The sequence below is a fragment of the Scyliorhinus torazame genome, chromosome 7 (assembly GCF_047496885.1).
Source record: "Scyliorhinus torazame isolate Kashiwa2021f chromosome 7, sScyTor2.1, whole genome shotgun sequence".
In the NCBI taxonomy this organism is placed as follows: domain Eukaryota; kingdom Metazoa; phylum Chordata; class Chondrichthyes; order Carcharhiniformes; family Scyliorhinidae; genus Scyliorhinus; species Scyliorhinus torazame.
Window position 1 is genome coordinate 210,782,023 of NC_092713.1, and position 16,436 is coordinate 210,798,458.

Here is a 16,436-nt window from a genome sequence, read left to right on the forward strand (position 1 = left end):
CTCCACCCTCGGGATGAGCGCCCTACCCAGAACAAAGAAATCTATTCGGGAGTAGGCTTTGTGTACATGGGAGAAGAAAGAAAATTCCCTGGCCTGTGGCCTTGCAAACCGCCATGGGTCCACTCCCCCCATCTGATCCATAAACCCCCTAAGTACCTTGGCCGCCGCCGGCCTCTTTCCAGTCCTTGATTTGGAGCGGTCCAGTGCTGGATCCAACACTGTATTGAAGTCCCCTCCCATTATCAGGCCTCCTATCTCCAGGTCCGGAATGCGTCCCAACATGCGCTTCATGAATCCTGCATCATCCCAGTTCGGGGCGTCTACGTTTACCAACACCACCCACGTCCCTTGCAGCCTACCGCTCACCATTACATATCGCCCTCCATTGTCCGCTACAATAGTCTTGGCCTCAAATGACACCCGCTTTCCCAGCAATATTGCCACCCCTCTATTCTTCGCGTCCAGTCCCAAGTGGAATACCTGTCCTACCCATCCCTTTCTTAACCTGACCTGGTCCGCCACCCCCAGATGCGCCTCCCGGAGCATGGCCACGTCCGCCTTCAGTCCCTTTAAATGCGCGAACACTCGAGCTCTCTTCACCGGCCTATTCAGGCCCCTCACATTCCACGTTATCAGCTGGATTGGAGGGGCTCTCACCCCCCCCAACCGTCCAGTCCCCCACCTCCTCTGTGTCCCACTCCCCCTCGGCCAGTGCAGCAGCAACCCTTCCTCCCCCCCCGCCAGACCCCCGTCCAGCCTCTCTGCTCCCCCCATGTCACTCCCGTAAGTCAGCTGACGCCTGCTGACCCCGGCTTCCCCCGCCGTCCCATTGACCTCCCCGCGTGGGAGTCTCCCAATCCATATGCATTCCTTCGTTCCCCTACCCGCCTTTCTTCCCGCGCGCGGGAAAAAACCCCGTGCTTTCCAAAGCCCGTTCCGCCCCCTCTGGCGCAGCTCCTGTCGCGGCCTTGTCTCTCTCCCCCAGCCCATGTAACATTTCCTGCGCGTGATTGACCCCCTATATACAACAACCAGCACACATCAAACCCCAAAACATCCCCCCCCCACCCTCAGAAACCCTCAGTTAGAGTCCAACTTTTCGGCTTGTACAAAGGTCCACGCCTCTTCAGGCGCCTCGAAGCAATCACGCCGGCCCTTGTATGTGACCCACAGTCGCGCTGGCTGCAGCATTCCGAATTTCACTTCTTTCCGGTACAACGCCGCTTTGGCCCGGTTGAAACCTGCTCTCTGCTTTGCAACCTCCGTGCTCCAGTCCGGGTGCACTCGGATCTCTGCATTGTCCCACCCGGCCCATCCCAGGACCCACCCTCCGTCCACGAACCGGTGGAACCCCACCACCATCGCCCTTGGCAGCTCATCCGCCTGGGGCTTCTTCGCCAGCACCCGATGTGCCCCGTCCAACTCCAGCGGCCTCGAAGGGGCCTTCGTGCCCATCATCGCCTCGAGCATCATGCTCGTGTATGCTCCGGCATCAGCCCCCTCCACTCCCTCAGGGAGACCCAGGATTTGCAGATTCTTTCTCCTCGACCTGTTCTCCAGGTCTTCGAGTCTTCCCGCCCACCTCTTGTGTAGCGCCTCGTTCTGCTCCACTCTCATCACCAGGCCCACGAGCTCGTCCTCGTTCTGACTGACTCTTTTCTGTACCTCCTGGATCTTAGCTTCGTGGGCCTTCTGCGTGATCCCGAGTCCTTCAATTGCCGAAAGCATAGGCGCCAACATCTCTTCGCGCATCTCCTCGCGCTGCTCCTCGAAGCAGCGCCCGATGAATTCCCGCAGCTCCCCCCTGACCCTGGCTGCCGCCACCTTGTTTTCTTTCCCTCGCTTCTCCCGTTGCTCCAGCGCCGCTCCCCTGGCCGTTACACTTCTGGACCGTTTCATAGATGTTGGCAGTGTTTGCTTCACCAGTCTGCCCCAAAAAATCTATGGAAACTCCTGAAAAAGGTCTGGGAGTCGGTTCCAGACGGGAGCTGCCAAATGCGCGACCTACTCCTCCGTGGCCGCCACCAGAAGCCTCGTCCCTGCTTCTTCAATGGCCTTGGTAGATCTTTTCACAGTTGTTCCCTCTGCTGCTAAAATTCACCTTTGATAGAGTCAAGCCAGACTGCAGCTTTAAGCTTGCCCTTCCGCCGCCTGCATGCTGGAAGAGGCTCTGTTTATCCTGCAGTTAAAGCCAAATCTTTTACTGTTTCTGCCGGGTCTGGTATCAAAAAGACACAACATTCCTGGGGGACACTGTCAGGGGAATGCTGCAGTCTTCTTCCCACACCAGGAAATGTCAAACAAATGCCGTGGGGGCCCTGTAAAAGAGCCCAAAAGTCCGTTCCAAGCGGGAGCTGCCAAATATGCGACCTAGCTCTGCATAGCCGCACCCGGAAGTTCGACCTGTCCCTTTCCATATTAACATCGAACCCCCTCCCCCCTCCCAGAATCCCCCCCTGTACTTCCCCTCGAAAAAAATCTCACCCAGTGTCGATCCTACCACACCCTCCACCACTTGCTCACCTCATAGGCCCATCGAAATGTGCTAACAAGGCACCAATGTCCGCTGCCCTCTCATCTCACCTCCGTTCACTAGCTGACTTTAGTTAGCTAGCATGGGTGATCTCCGCGCGCGCGCGCCCCCCCCCCCCCCCCCCAGTCCCAGAGGGAAAAGAAAAACAATCTAACCCATGCATTCAATAAAATAACATATAACCACTGCAACAAAAAAATAGGAACAAAAATGCCAAACAAACCAAGCAAAAACTTAAACTCTATAACAATGTGAAGTCTTTAAACTGGTGTTGTAAGACTTCTTAATGTGAAGTCAAGTAAGTTACAATACAGGTGAGGGAAAAGAAAGTTAGAACATTTATACATTTTCCAGCTCCCCAATCACAGTCCACGATCTCTCTACCAGCACCACTCCTCACATCTGTCCCAAGCCTTCTGCCTTCATAAACGCCTCAGCCGCCTCCACCGTTTCAGATTAAAAATCTTTGGCATTGTACGTCACCCTCAGCTTTGCCGGGTATACCATACCAAATCGCAGTCCCTTGTTGTACAGTCCCGCCTTCACTCGGCTGAACGCCGCTCGCCTCTTTGTCAAGACCTGGTAAATCCGAACTCTAGCACCATCCCACTGCACCTCGTGCTTCTGCTTCGCCCAGTTTAACACCACCTCCTTCATGTGGTATTTATGGAAGCAGATACTTACTGCTCTCGGCGGCTCATTTACTTTGGGTTTCGGTCTTAATGACTGATCAGCTCGGTCCAGTTCATACCGGGAGGGGTCTTCACCTTCCCCCATCAACTCTGCCAGCATCTTAGCAAAGTACTCACAGGGCTCCCCACCGGCTCCAAACCGGCCCGACCCGGCGCCCGTCCCTCAGGCCCCAACAGCCGAAGAAATCGAGACCGGCGAAACCACGGGGAAAGCCCTGGAAAACTCCAAAATGCCACGGACCGGTGGGAGCCCCTCTCCAGCCTCCAGAGATGTTTCATAAGCATATTAAGGGCAAGACGATGACCAACGAAAGGGTAGGGCCCATTAGGGACCAACGTGGAAATTTGTGTGTGGAGAGAGACCCACGCAGACATGGGGAGATCACTAGTTATATTCTGCTAGTTAGACTACTTACCCATTATCCCCACTCCCTTGTCAGATTCCACTCGGCCAATTTCCTAACCATGTATGTATAAGAAACAAGCATAGACATTCCCCTGTCCACTACCGTAGTCACCTCTTCAAACAATTCAATGGGATTTATCAGGCATGACATTCCCTTCAAGAATCCATGCTAGGATTTTCGAGATGTTCAGTTCCCCAACCCTTATAGACTCCAGCAATTTCCTCACCAGAGATGTTAGGCTAACCAGTCTGTAATTCTCTGGTTTCCCCCTTTCAGCCGTCTTAAAAAGTGGAGTGACATGTGCAATTTTCCAATCCAGAGGGACTACTTCTGAACCTGGGGAACTCTGAAAGATTATAGTTAGGGCATCTACAATGTGCCCCCTTACTTCCTTTAATGGAAGATGGAAATCCGTCAGGTCCTGGGGATTTGTCCTCTTTAATTCCATCAATTTCCTCATTATTGATGCTATACACGTTAATTGTATAAGTCCCTGTTCTCTATCGACTATTATTTCTTTCAAGACTTCAGGCGAGTTATCCTCCCGTTCAACTTTAAATACTGAGGCAAAGCAATTGTTTGCAACTGTTTGAAGTTCGAGGAATTTCGGCTCAGAGTTGAGCTGGAGTCTGAACTTTGGACACTGGCACATCAGAATGGGCGAGAGGTCCCTGGATATTGTGTTTCAAGAGGCAGTCACACCCTATCGATTAAGTATCTCAAATTCGACCAGTGGTCAGGGACACGGTATGACTGCAGGTGAGGCAGGTCAGATAGAGGGATTCAGAATTCAGGCACGAGGCACTTGCTCCCTGTGTGAATGAGTAAAAGAACTGTAGAGAGGATGAACAAACTGACCACTGAAGCGTAGTACAAGAGGCCATTCAAGTGGGGGAGCAAAAAGAACAGGGGTAGTGGTAGGCAATTCCATAATTTGGAATACTGATAGCATCCTATGTAAGCATCCTTTATGGGCGGTACGGTAGCACAGTGGTTAGCACTGTTGCTTCACAGCACCTGGGTCCCAGGTTCGATTCCCGGCTTGGGTCACTGTCTATGTGGAGTTTGCACGTTCTCCCTGTGTCTGCGTGGGTTTCCTCCGGGTGCTCTGGTTTCCTTCCACAAGTCCCGAAAGACGAGCTGTTAGGTAATTTGGATATTCTGAATTCTCCCTCTGTGTACCCGAACAGGCGCTGGAATGTGGCGACTTGGGGCTTTTCACAGTAACTTCATTGCAGTGTTAATGTAAGCCTACTTGTGACAATAAAGATTACTATTATAAAGCAGGACCGAGAGTCCCGCATGGTATGTTACATATCCGGTGTCAGGGTGAGAGACATCTCTAACCGGCTTGACAGGATGTTGGAGAGGGATGATCCAGTTGTTGTGGACCATATTGGGACAAACCATATAGGTAAGACTAGTCAAGAAGACCTGTTTGGGAATATCAGGAACTAGGAACAAAATTAAAGAACAGGTCCTCAAGGATTATAATCTCTGGATTATTACTGAACCAAGTGCAAATTGGCAGAGGGACGAGAAAATTAGGGAAGTAAACACGCTGCTAAAGGAGTGGTGTGGGAAAGAGGGGTTCCATTTCATGGGGCACTGGCATCAGTATTGAGACAGGAGGTGGACCTTTTGAACCATTATAAACTGTGCTAAAGGAAATTCTAGGATTTTGGCATTTTGACAAAAGGGGAATGACAATATATGACCAAATCGAAATGGTATATGGGGAGGGGAGCTTCATGGTGATGGGAATGTTATGCTGTCCCGCAGTCATCCTCCTGGATGGTGGAAATCATTGTTTGGAAAGGTGCTGCTGAAGAAGCCTTGGTCGGATACTGCAGTACGTCCTTTAGACAATACATATTGCAACCAGGTACGGAGAGGAACTTGCTAAATCATGGTTGTTCCGTGTTTCTCGTTAATGCCTGTCCTGCTGGCTGGGTTTAAAATCACCAACTTTCTGTTTTGAACTGGATCCCGCTCCGCCTCGCTGCAAGCTGCTATGTGGACTGATTCAGTATGCTCTGTGACATAGCCTGCGATGTCATGTTGATGGACTTGGCAAGCACCTAATCAGCTTGTTTGAAATCCAGGCGATGGACAATCCTAATTTAGGATTGGTGGAGCTTTTCAGAAACTTTTGGACCAGCCAGCCCCATTTTGTCAGTTCTGTGAAAGATTCAGGCACGAAGCAGCTTGAAGGCATTCTCTCTCCGCTATCTCTGCAGGCAATTGAAGAGGTTCCCAGCCAGACCATTGGAAGGCACTCCTATTTAAAAGACTGCAGATAGTAGTAGCCAGACCTGTGAAGGGAACTACTGGTTTTAAAGGCTGCGTCAGTTGGAATCGCACTGGTTCCTGGCGGCACCAGTGCTGGTCCATTAGCATGTCCTGAATTGCTCCAGAATCGTTGCTGCTATTGGAGCCATGGAACACCCGCGATTTAGTCCCAGCATCAGCATGTAGTCTCTGAAACAGAGAATCCAGCACAATGTCTCTAACTATCTAATCCCAGTGAACCTTCATTATTGAAACAAAATTCTATTAGCCTTTACTTTTACAATGCTTTAGTTTCACCTCTGTAGCCAAAGTATCTGCTTTTAAATCAGGCCTTATAAAAACATTACTGCAGTAATGTTAAAGCCTAACCCAGGCTTTAACACTTGCTGCATAAAATACATATAATACAATACATCTGAAATCCTTACATGCATCATACAGTAAAACAAGAATCAATGCTGGATCATGTAATAAATAATGAACCAGAACAGACTGGAGATGTAACTGTAAGTCAGCATCTTAGTCAAATTTTAGAATTGTTACAGCACAGAAGGAGGCCATTTAGCCTGCTGTAGTAATGGTCACCGATGTACAAAGTTTAAAAATTAAGATAAAGAGTGACATTTAGTTCAACAAGAATTTAAAAGCAGTTGTTTTGTTAAAATTAGGGTTGGCACGGTAGCTCAGTGGTTAGTACTGCTGCCTCATGGTGCCCAGGACCCGGGTTCTATTCCGGCCCCAGTTCGCTGTCCATGTGGAGTTTGCACATTCTCCCCGTGCATGGGTGGGTCACCCCCAAAGATGCGCTGGGTAGGTGGATTGGCCATGCTAAAATTGCCCCTTAATTGGGGAAAAAAAAAGAATTGGGTACTTTAAATTTATTTTTTAAAAGTTATGTTAAACTTTTTTTTGGACCCAGGATTAACTTCTTTTAGAATATTGTACACAGCTCTGATCTCTGTATAAGAAAAAGGACATTGTAGCACTGGAGAAAGTACAAAATAAATTTACAATGGCAGTAGAACTGATAAATTACAGATCTTGAAAGATTGGATGGTTGGGGCTTCTTTTCCACACTCCATTTAATTTGTGTTGAAAGGAAGGTTACTGATAAATAGGTTAGGTGATGATGTCCTGAGGAATGTGATAAATGAACACTTAGATAATAATGATACGATTTGGTATAGTCAACATGGATTTATGAATGGAAAATCATGCTTGACGAACCATTGAAGTTTCTTGAGGATGTCACTAACAGAATTGATAAAGGTGAGTCAGTGGACATAATATACTTGCATTTTTAAAAGGCCTTTGATAAGGGCCCCACAAGAAGTTGATTGGCAAAATAAAAGCATGTGGGATAGGAACTAACATTACGGATTGGTTAATAGGCAGAACCAGAGAGTTTGAATAAACAGTCCATTCTCGCATTTGCAGATTGTGACAAGTGGGATACTGCAAGGATCAGCTGTTCACAATATGTATCAATTATTTAGATGTGGGGATCAAACGTAATATTTCCAAGTTCAAGGATGACACAAAGCTAGGTGGAAATGTGTGTTGCGAGAAAGATGTAAAGCAGCTTCAAGGGGATTTGGACAGACTTGGTGAGTAGGCAAGAACATGGCAGATAGAAAATAATGTGGAAAAATGTGAGGTTTTCCACTTTGGTAGGAGGAACAGATGTGCAGCGTATTCCTTAAAATAGAAGGTATAGATGTACAAAGGGACCAGGACCCTGGTCAATAAATCACTGTAAGCTAATGTGCAAGTGCGCCCCAAGCAATTAGGAAGGCTTTTATCGAAAGAAGGTTTGAATACAGGAGTAACAAAGTCTTGCTTCAATTTTTTAGGACCTTGGTTAAACAACGGCTGGAGTACCGTGAGCAGTTTTGGCCCCCTTACCTTAGGAATGATATTATTGCCTTAGAGGGAGTGCAATGAAGGTTCACCCGACATGTCCCCAGAATGGTGGGACGGTCCTTTGAAGAGAGATTGGGGAAACTGGGCCGTTATTCTCTAGAGTTTCAAACAATGAGAGGTGATCTAATTGAAACCTACAAAATACTTATAGAGGGATAGACAGGGCAGATGCAGGTAAGATATTTCCCCTGGTTTTGGAGTCTAGAACCAGGGAACATAATTTCAAGATAAGGAGGAAGCTACTTCGGGCCAAGATGAGGAGAATTCAGAAGGTTGTGAATCTTTGGAGTTCTCTACCACAGGGATCTGTGAAAGCTGAGTCATTGAGTATGTTTAAAACGGAGATTGACAGATTTCTAAATACCAATTCCATAGAATCCCTATAGTGCAGAAGGAGCCTGGTCGGCCCATTGAGTCTGCACTGACCCTCCAAAAGAACACTCTACCTGGGCCCACTCCCTGCCAGATCCCCTAACCCCACCTAACCAGCACATGTTTGGACACTAACGGGCAATTTTAGCATGATGAATCCACCTAACCTGCACACCGTTGGACTATGGGAGGAAATCGGAGCACCCAGGGAAACCCATGCAGACACTGGGAGGATGTGCCAACTTCACACAGCCACCTAAGGCCAAAATCAAGCTCAGGTCCCTGGCACTGTGCGGCAACAGTGCTAACCACTGTGCCACCGTACTTCCCACCAATAGCAAAAGGAATATAGGGATAGTGTGGGGGAAAAGGCATCGAGGAGGATGATCAGCTGTGACCGTATTTAATGGCTTGGTGGGCTGAATGACCTACTCCTGCTCCTATGGCCTGTGTCCGGTGGCTGAGATGATTAGCATTCAGTGATGACGACAACTTTGTTTGTGCCAGATATGAATCCAGCCACTACAGAGCTTCCCTCCGATTTCCATGAACTTCAGGTTTGTGGGCTCCTCGGTAAGCTCTTCTCATTGAACCAGGGTTGGTCATCTTATGATCTTTTATGGTAACAAAGTGAATTCACCAAGTTTCTTATCAAAATCGAATTAGAACATTTGCTACATGTGTAAGGGTGAAGGGAATAGGATTGGATTTGTTTATTGTCATGTGTACTGAGGTACAGTGAAAAGTATTTTCTGCGAGCAGCTCAACGGATCATTAAGTACATGAAAAGAAAAGGAAATAAAAGAAAATACATAATAGGGCAGCACAAGGTACACAATGTAACTACGTAAGCACCGGCATCGGATGAAGCATACAGGGGTGCAGTGTTAATGAGGTCAATCCATAAGAAGGTAATTTAGGAGTCTGGTAACAGCGGAGCAGAAGCTGTTTTTGAGTCTGTTCGTGCGTGTTCTCAGAATTCTGTATCTCCTGCCCGATGGAAGAAGTTGGAAGAGTGAGTAAGCCGGGTGAGAGGCGTCTTTGATTATGCTGATTCCTTTCCCCAGGCAGCAGGAGGTGTAGATGGAGTCAATGGATGGGAGGCAGGTTTGTGTGATGGACTGGACTGTGTTCACGATTCTTTGAAGTTTCTTGCGGTCTTGTGCCGAGCAGTTGCCATATCAGGCTGTGATGCAGCCAGATAGGATGCTTTCTATGGTGCATCTGTAAAAGTTGGTAAGAGTTAATGTGGACATACCGAATTTCCTTAGTTTCCTGAGGAAGTATAGGCGCTGTTGTGCTTTCTTGGTGGTAGGGTATGGGGCAAGGTGGAGAGAGAGAAGTAGAGTATGGGGAGGTTTGTTGGACTTATTTCTGTGATAGAGAGTTTATAAAATTCGGTGGTTTGTCCCTTCTGCCCTCCCTATTGGTTACGTTCATGAAATATTTATGGTCCCTTTTTTTATTATACCCCACATATAATAGATTAGGTAAATAATTCAACCAGGAAAGCTAAAATAATACTTATACTATAAGTCTGATTCCATCTGACATTTGTAACTTAACAAGAAGTTGTCATTCATTTTGAACATTTTTATTTTCCTCTGATACAAGTCTGTGTATTTCTTTTAGATGAAAACACCATCTCAAGCACGAGAACAATTAGTAAAAATGTGAAGAGACTCGCACAAACAGCAACATCAAATAGGGATCAGACTCGTCTCAGATCTGCAAATGAGGAAAAGGTATTTCTTCTACATTTGTTAGCCTGGCATTGGAAATGCAAATATGCAACATGCTTGGTTCCTAGAGACAAATTGTACACATTGATATAATTAGAAAGCTATATAAAGGGGTTGCAGAAGAGTACTGTGTAGTACTGCAGGAGTGGAGAGTACAGGAGAAAGAAGCATTAATGTAGTCTCAAGACGGCGATACAAAATGATAGAAAAAACAACGTAATTTTCAAGAAGGGAGTAACAGATTCAACAAAAACTATAAGGAGAAAGCAGTAATATATAGGTGCAATTTTGAAATAGGTGGTTCCGTGCATGGGAGCAGCAGTGGAATTTCTGGTACAGATAACAAGTAGAATAGTAAAATAATGTTCAAGTATTAGTAACAGATGGAATTTACTACCATATCTCCCACGATGGTAATAGGTGCAAGAGCAACAGTGTAATTTACAATCAAAAACTATCAGCATCAAAATGTAATAATAGAAATTGATTGATTCTGAATGATTAATATTGAGAGTCTGCAGTTGAATCATTAGTTCAGAAGAATTATAAATGTATCTAATGGGTGAAACAAAGTAATTTCTTTACTTAATAGGACTAAATCTTGAGTATTGCTGAAAAAAGAGACATACTGAAAAAGAGATACACTGACAAAGCTTTTCATCTCGCATTCATCAGGACAAATACAAGAAGGCTACATTTCAAAGGGAACAGCAATTTATACTACCTGGGAAAAGGGTGCTGAGTAGTTGGCAAGTGAACTCTGATTAGTCAGTGCGTTGCCAAGGCGATTGCACCAGGGACCTATTGTTCCCCATACATTTAGTTAATTCAAAAAAAGGCACATGCCTGGACATATTAATAAAAGACAGGTCTTTGTATATGACTGTATGCAACTTCCAGCAGCCGTAAGGGCAGCACGGTAGCATGGTGGTTAGCACAATTGCTTCACAGCTCCAGGGTCCCAGGTTCGATTCCCCGCTGGGTCACTGTCTGTGCGGAGTCTGCACGTTCTCCCCGTGTCTGCGTGGGTTTCCTCCGGGTGCTCCGGTTTCCTCCCACATTCCAAAGATGTGCAGGTTAGGTGGATTAGCCAAGCTAAATTGCCCTTAGTGTCCAAAATTGCCTTCAGTGCTGGGTGGGATTACTGGGTTATGGGGATAGGGTGGAGGTGTGGACTTGGGTAGGGTGCTCTTTCCAAGAGCCGGTGCAGACTCGATGGGCCGAATGGCCTCCTTCTGCACTGTAAATTCTATGTAAACAAAGCAAAAGGACTACGCTCAGGAATTGCCCCTTTTTTGAATTAAACAAAAACATAGGTGCTTTCTCCATGGCACATGGCTCTTGACCATATCAAGGACGACTTGCCAACCAATCCGAACTCTTTTCTCATGCATTATAAATTTGGCTTTTCTATAATCAAAACATGGTGGGAACAATGCAGGCATTAAAGAAGTAACAGTTATTCTTTAATTCTAAAAACGATAGAATCAGAGAATCAAAGAATTTACAGTGCAGAAGGAGGCCATTCGACTCATTGAGTCTGCACCAGCCTGTGGAAAGAGCACCCTGCTTAAGCCCACACCTCCACTGTATACCAGTAATCCCACCTAAACCTTTTGGACACGAAGGGAAGTTTAGAATGGCCAATCCACCTAACCTGCACATCTTTGAACTGTCGGAGGAAACCAGAGCACCCGGAGGAAACCCACGCAGACACAGGGAGAACGTGCAGACTCCGCACAAGCAGTGACCCTATTCGGGAATCGAACCTGGGATCCTGGAGCTGTGAAGCAACAGTGCTAACCACTGTGCTACCGTGCTGCCCCAATATAGATACAGTGTTATGGGCCAGGGTTTAGAGAACCCCAAAGCATATCATGGAGTTCACCTGGCACATAACTTTTAATAGATTGTGGTATGGGGAGCACACGGCCCACTCTACAGGTGTGGTACAGCAGAAATGGAAAAAGTATTTTTAAAAGCAAAACAATGTTTATTCTATTAACTCAAGTTAACCTTTTTAAAACATACAGTGAACAACTTAGCAACCATTAATTCAAATACAACCCCCAAAGAATACAACACTAAGTAATCCGTAAGCTGTCCTTTTAACATCCAGAAAACTTAAGAAACACCTTTGAACAGAAGCACATTAGGTTTACATTCACTACTGAGAACATTTATAAGTCTGAATTCACCAAATGATCAAGAGATAGTCTTTTCATGGCAGATCAACAGTACACCTGCTCTGTCTGGCTTCAGCTCCCAACACTGAAAACTAAACTAAAACCAACCCTGCAGCAAACAGCCTAAAACAAAAGTAAGAAGCTGAGACAGCCCAGCTCCACCCACTCTCTGACATTGCTGCAGTAATAAATACCCATTTCTTAAAGATACTCTCACAACAGCTATTTATATACACACCCATTTATAAACACCCATGTCTTAAAGGTACTCCCACATGACACCTCCCCCATAGGAAAGAAAAACCCATCAACTTCAAGATGGTTTCATTTTTCACCTTTTCATTATCCTTTAAGAACTGCACACAGTAAATATACTTTTTTGTTTCAAAATAAAACAACACACGCAAACAGGTATAATAATATAGTCCATTTTTGGTTTTCCGTTCTTCCTCCAACTGAAATCCGTCTCGGTTGACAGTCTCTTTGAACAAGAAGGTCCTTGCACGATCCGTCCATTTCTCCACGCCTCGGCATTTCCCTTTAAAGTCAGATCCTTTAGTTCAATCTGATCACAGATTGTCCCTTGTAACTCTCCAACACGGGAGCATTGGTTATCACAGCTTTCAGGCAGTCAAATGCCTGTTGAAAGTCCACTGTCCACTGAAATTTTTTAAGCTTCTTCAGCAAGTCCATTAGTGGAGCAATCACGCGACAAAACTTTTGCACAAATGTTCGATCAAATCCACTCATGCCAAGAAATCGCATTATTTCCCTTCATCTTGAGGGTATCAGAAACTCCTCAAGGAAAGTGACTTGGGCTTTTCCAAATTCACTATTGGCTAGGTTTATTACCAAACCCGCCTCCTGAAGTCGATTGCGTAACTCGATCAGATGTTTTATATGTTCTTTCCATGTCTGGCTGAAAATTACCTGATCGTCGATGTATACCGCACAATTGGGTAATCCTGAAACAACTTTGTTCGTTAACCGTTGAAATGTGGCTGGGGCATTTTTCATGCCAAATGGCATAACTTTGAATTGGTATATACCATCTGGAGTCACAAAAGCTGAAATCTCCTTCGCCCTATCGGATAAAGGTACCTGCCAGTAACCTTTAAGTAAATCCAGTTTGGAAATACAAGCTGCTTGTCCCACTTTCTCAATGCAATCCTCCAAACGTGGGATAGGATAAGAGTCCGTTCTTGTAACTGCATTAACCTTTCTATAGTCCACACACAACCGTTGGGTACGTCTGGTTTTGGTACCATCACTATGGGTGAGCTCCATTGGCTGCAACCCACTTCAATTATGCCATTTTTAAGCATACTCTCAATCTCTTCGTTAACCTGTGCCAATTTTAAAGGGTTAAGTCTGTATGGATGTTGTTTGATAGGAACAGCATTTCCCACATCTACATTATGTATAGCCATTTTAGCACTTCCCAATTTATCTCCACAAATATGCCCATGTGATATCAATAACTCTTTCAGGTCAGTCCGTTTTTCCTCTTGAAGGTAACTCAGCAATTTATCCCAATTTTTATCCTCATTTTCCAATTTAATTTGAGTTATGTCAAATTCAGTCATCTGGATTTGGTTCGTCACTTTGAGTTAGAATCATTAAAACCTCCTCCTTTTTCTCTCCTTCCCTTTCAAAGTACCTTTTAAGCACATTCACATGACACACTCGGTGAGTCTTCCTTCTATCTGATGTTTTTACCACATAATTCACCTCACTTAATTTCCTTTCAATCTGATAAGGTCCACAAAACCTAGCTTTTAAAGGTTCACCTACCACTGGTAACAACACTAAAACTTGATCTCCACTGGCAAAACTACAAACTGAAATTTAGAAGAAAGCTGGTTCAGATATAACTATTTGAAGGGTGCTGACTGTAAGTAATTAATTTCCGAAGAAGTCATAGCATATTTAGTTGAAAAAATGTCAGAAAAAGCTTGATAGATGCCTTGACAAAAATTTAATAGAGAATTAGAGGTTTTGCAGTATGATTTTCCTGGACCACTATGATCTGATCTAGTCCTGTACATCCCAGTATGCTTATGAGATAATTAGCGAGGGGTCATATGATTCAAGATTAATGGGTGGGGCATGCTGGGGTCTGGGAGTGGAAAATAAGGATGTGTTACAGGGCCTGGCAGTCATGGAAGGTGGTACCTGGTGTTGGGTTTAGGAGTAATGGGGTTGCTCTCAAGATGTTGAAATACTGTGAACAAGAGTTAACGTTGTGCAAACTGGGGAACTGTGATATGGCAGTAAAATGGATGCTAGGGCTTGGGTGTAATATGAAGAAAGGGTGGGGATCCCATTGTATAGATGAACTAAGAAGGAAGTAGTTAGGGAAGAGTACTATAATTTCATAAGAATGGGATGGGTGTTGAACTTTGAGAGGAGTCAGGGAATATCAGGGTCTCCATCTGGGGAGGGGTCCTGTGATATGAGAGTCCTGGCACAATGATTTCAATGTATTAGGACTGAGAAAGGAGTTATGTGGGAATGAAAGTATAAAAAGTTCTTAGGCTTTAGCTCCAGGAAGCAGTGTTAATGAGTGGGAGTACTATGAAAGAAGTAGGGGAATCTTGGTTCTCTTTGGTAAAGGAACAGCATAAGAAGTATATTCAGTGAGATTTGGACAGGGTACCATAATGGTTATGTTCCCGGAAAAATAATCCAGAGTCCTGGGATAAATGATCTAGAGTCACAAGTCAAATCCCACCATAACGGCTGGGGAATTTAAATTCTATTAATTGTGTAAATCAGGAATAAAACGCGAGTATCTGTAATGGTAACCATGAAACTACTGGCTTGTCATAAAAGCCATTCTGCTTCACTGATGTCCAGGAAATAAAATCATCTACTGTCTTTACGCTGGCCAATATGCTACTCCAGATCCACAGCAATATGGTTGACTTTTCGCTGCCCTCTGAAATGGCCCAGCAAGACACTCAATTGTGTCAAGTGGCAACAGAAATTGGAGCCCCTTTAATGATTTTGGTCAGACAAGAACTAAGGTATTTGTATTAAGAATCTGAATAGTATTGAAGAGAGGGAGCCAGGAGAACCTGGTTGAGAATATGATCCCTTTGGGATCATTAGCTGTTGTAGCACTGTGACATAAAGCAGTTATGTTTCTTCCTCTCTGTGGCCAAATCCTTCTACTCTAGGATAATCCTAGAAGCTAAGTACAATGCACATCTCCTTTTCATTACATCTATCTACTTGGAAGATCGATAATACCTGTCATCACTTTAATGAGAGTAAACTGATGGGTCAATATGTGGCCAGATTGGATTTACCCTGTATTACAGGACGATTCTGGACAATTTCCCACATTGTCAGCCCCCCCCCTGCTGAACATTAATTTTCCGTGAAGAAGTTGCTAAATGGTTGCCAACTCCGGGCGAACCCTGACAGTGTTCTCAAAGCGAACTTAATTTTCTGCAGACCGAGAAAGCTCGCCATATCTCATAGCCAGGCCTCCGACTTCGGCGGTTTTGAGTCCCTCCATGAAAGCAGAATTTGTCGCCGGGCTACAAGGGAAGCAAAGGCCAAAACGTCAGCCTCTCTGTCTCCTTGGACTCCCGGCTCCTCCGAAACCCCAAAAGTAGCCACCTCTGGATTCATCACCACCCCTGTTTTCAGTACCCGGGACATAGCATCCGCGAACCCCTGCCAGTACTCCCTGAGTTTTGGACATGCCCAAAACATGTGGACATGGTTCGCCCGCCCTCCCGAGCATCTGGCGCACCTGTCCTCCAATCTGAAAAATTTACTCATCCGGGCCACTGTCATGGGGGCCCGGTGGACGATCTTGAATTGAATCAGACTGAGCCTGGCACATGTTGCGGTCGCGTTTACCCTGCTCAACGCCTCCGCCATAAGCCCTCTTCCATCTCACCCCCGAGCTCCTCTTTCCACTTAAACTTCAGCTCCTTGGTCTGTGACGCCTCCACTCCCATAAGTTCTTTATATATATATCCGAGACCCTCCCCTCCCCCACCCATCCACTGGACACTACCCTGTCCTGGATCCCCCTGAGTGGCAGGCGAGGGAAGGACGGAATCTGTCTGCGAAGAAATTCCTGCACCTGAAAGTACCTGAACTCATTCCCTCTCGCCAGCCCAAATTTCTCCTCTAACGCCCTCATGCTTGGGAAGCTCCCTTCCAAGAAGAAATCCCCTATCCTCTCAATCCCCGTCCTCCGCCATGCTCGAAACCCACCATCCATATTCCCCGGAGCAAACCGGTGATTGTTGCTAATTGGGGACCAA

The 16,436-nt window shown here is 45.7% G+C and overlaps 1 protein-coding gene across 7 annotated transcripts in view; it reads left to right on the top strand.

The window, feature by feature from the left end:
- Positions 1 to 16,436, top strand: part of LOC140426821 (uncharacterized) — a 416,125-nt gene that overhangs the window by 228,197 nt on the left and 171,492 nt on the right. For all 7 annotated transcript variants that reach the window (XR_011948298.1, XM_072512042.1, XM_072512041.1 and 4 more), the window contains one exon: positions 9,852 to 9,964. Coding sequence is in view for 6 of the 7 variants with exons in the window: in XM_072512042.1 (XP_072368143.1) it covers positions 9,852 to 9,964 (113 nt within the window). In the remaining variant the exon portion in view is untranslated. The remainder of the gene's footprint in view (positions 1 to 9,851; positions 9,965 to 16,436) is intronic.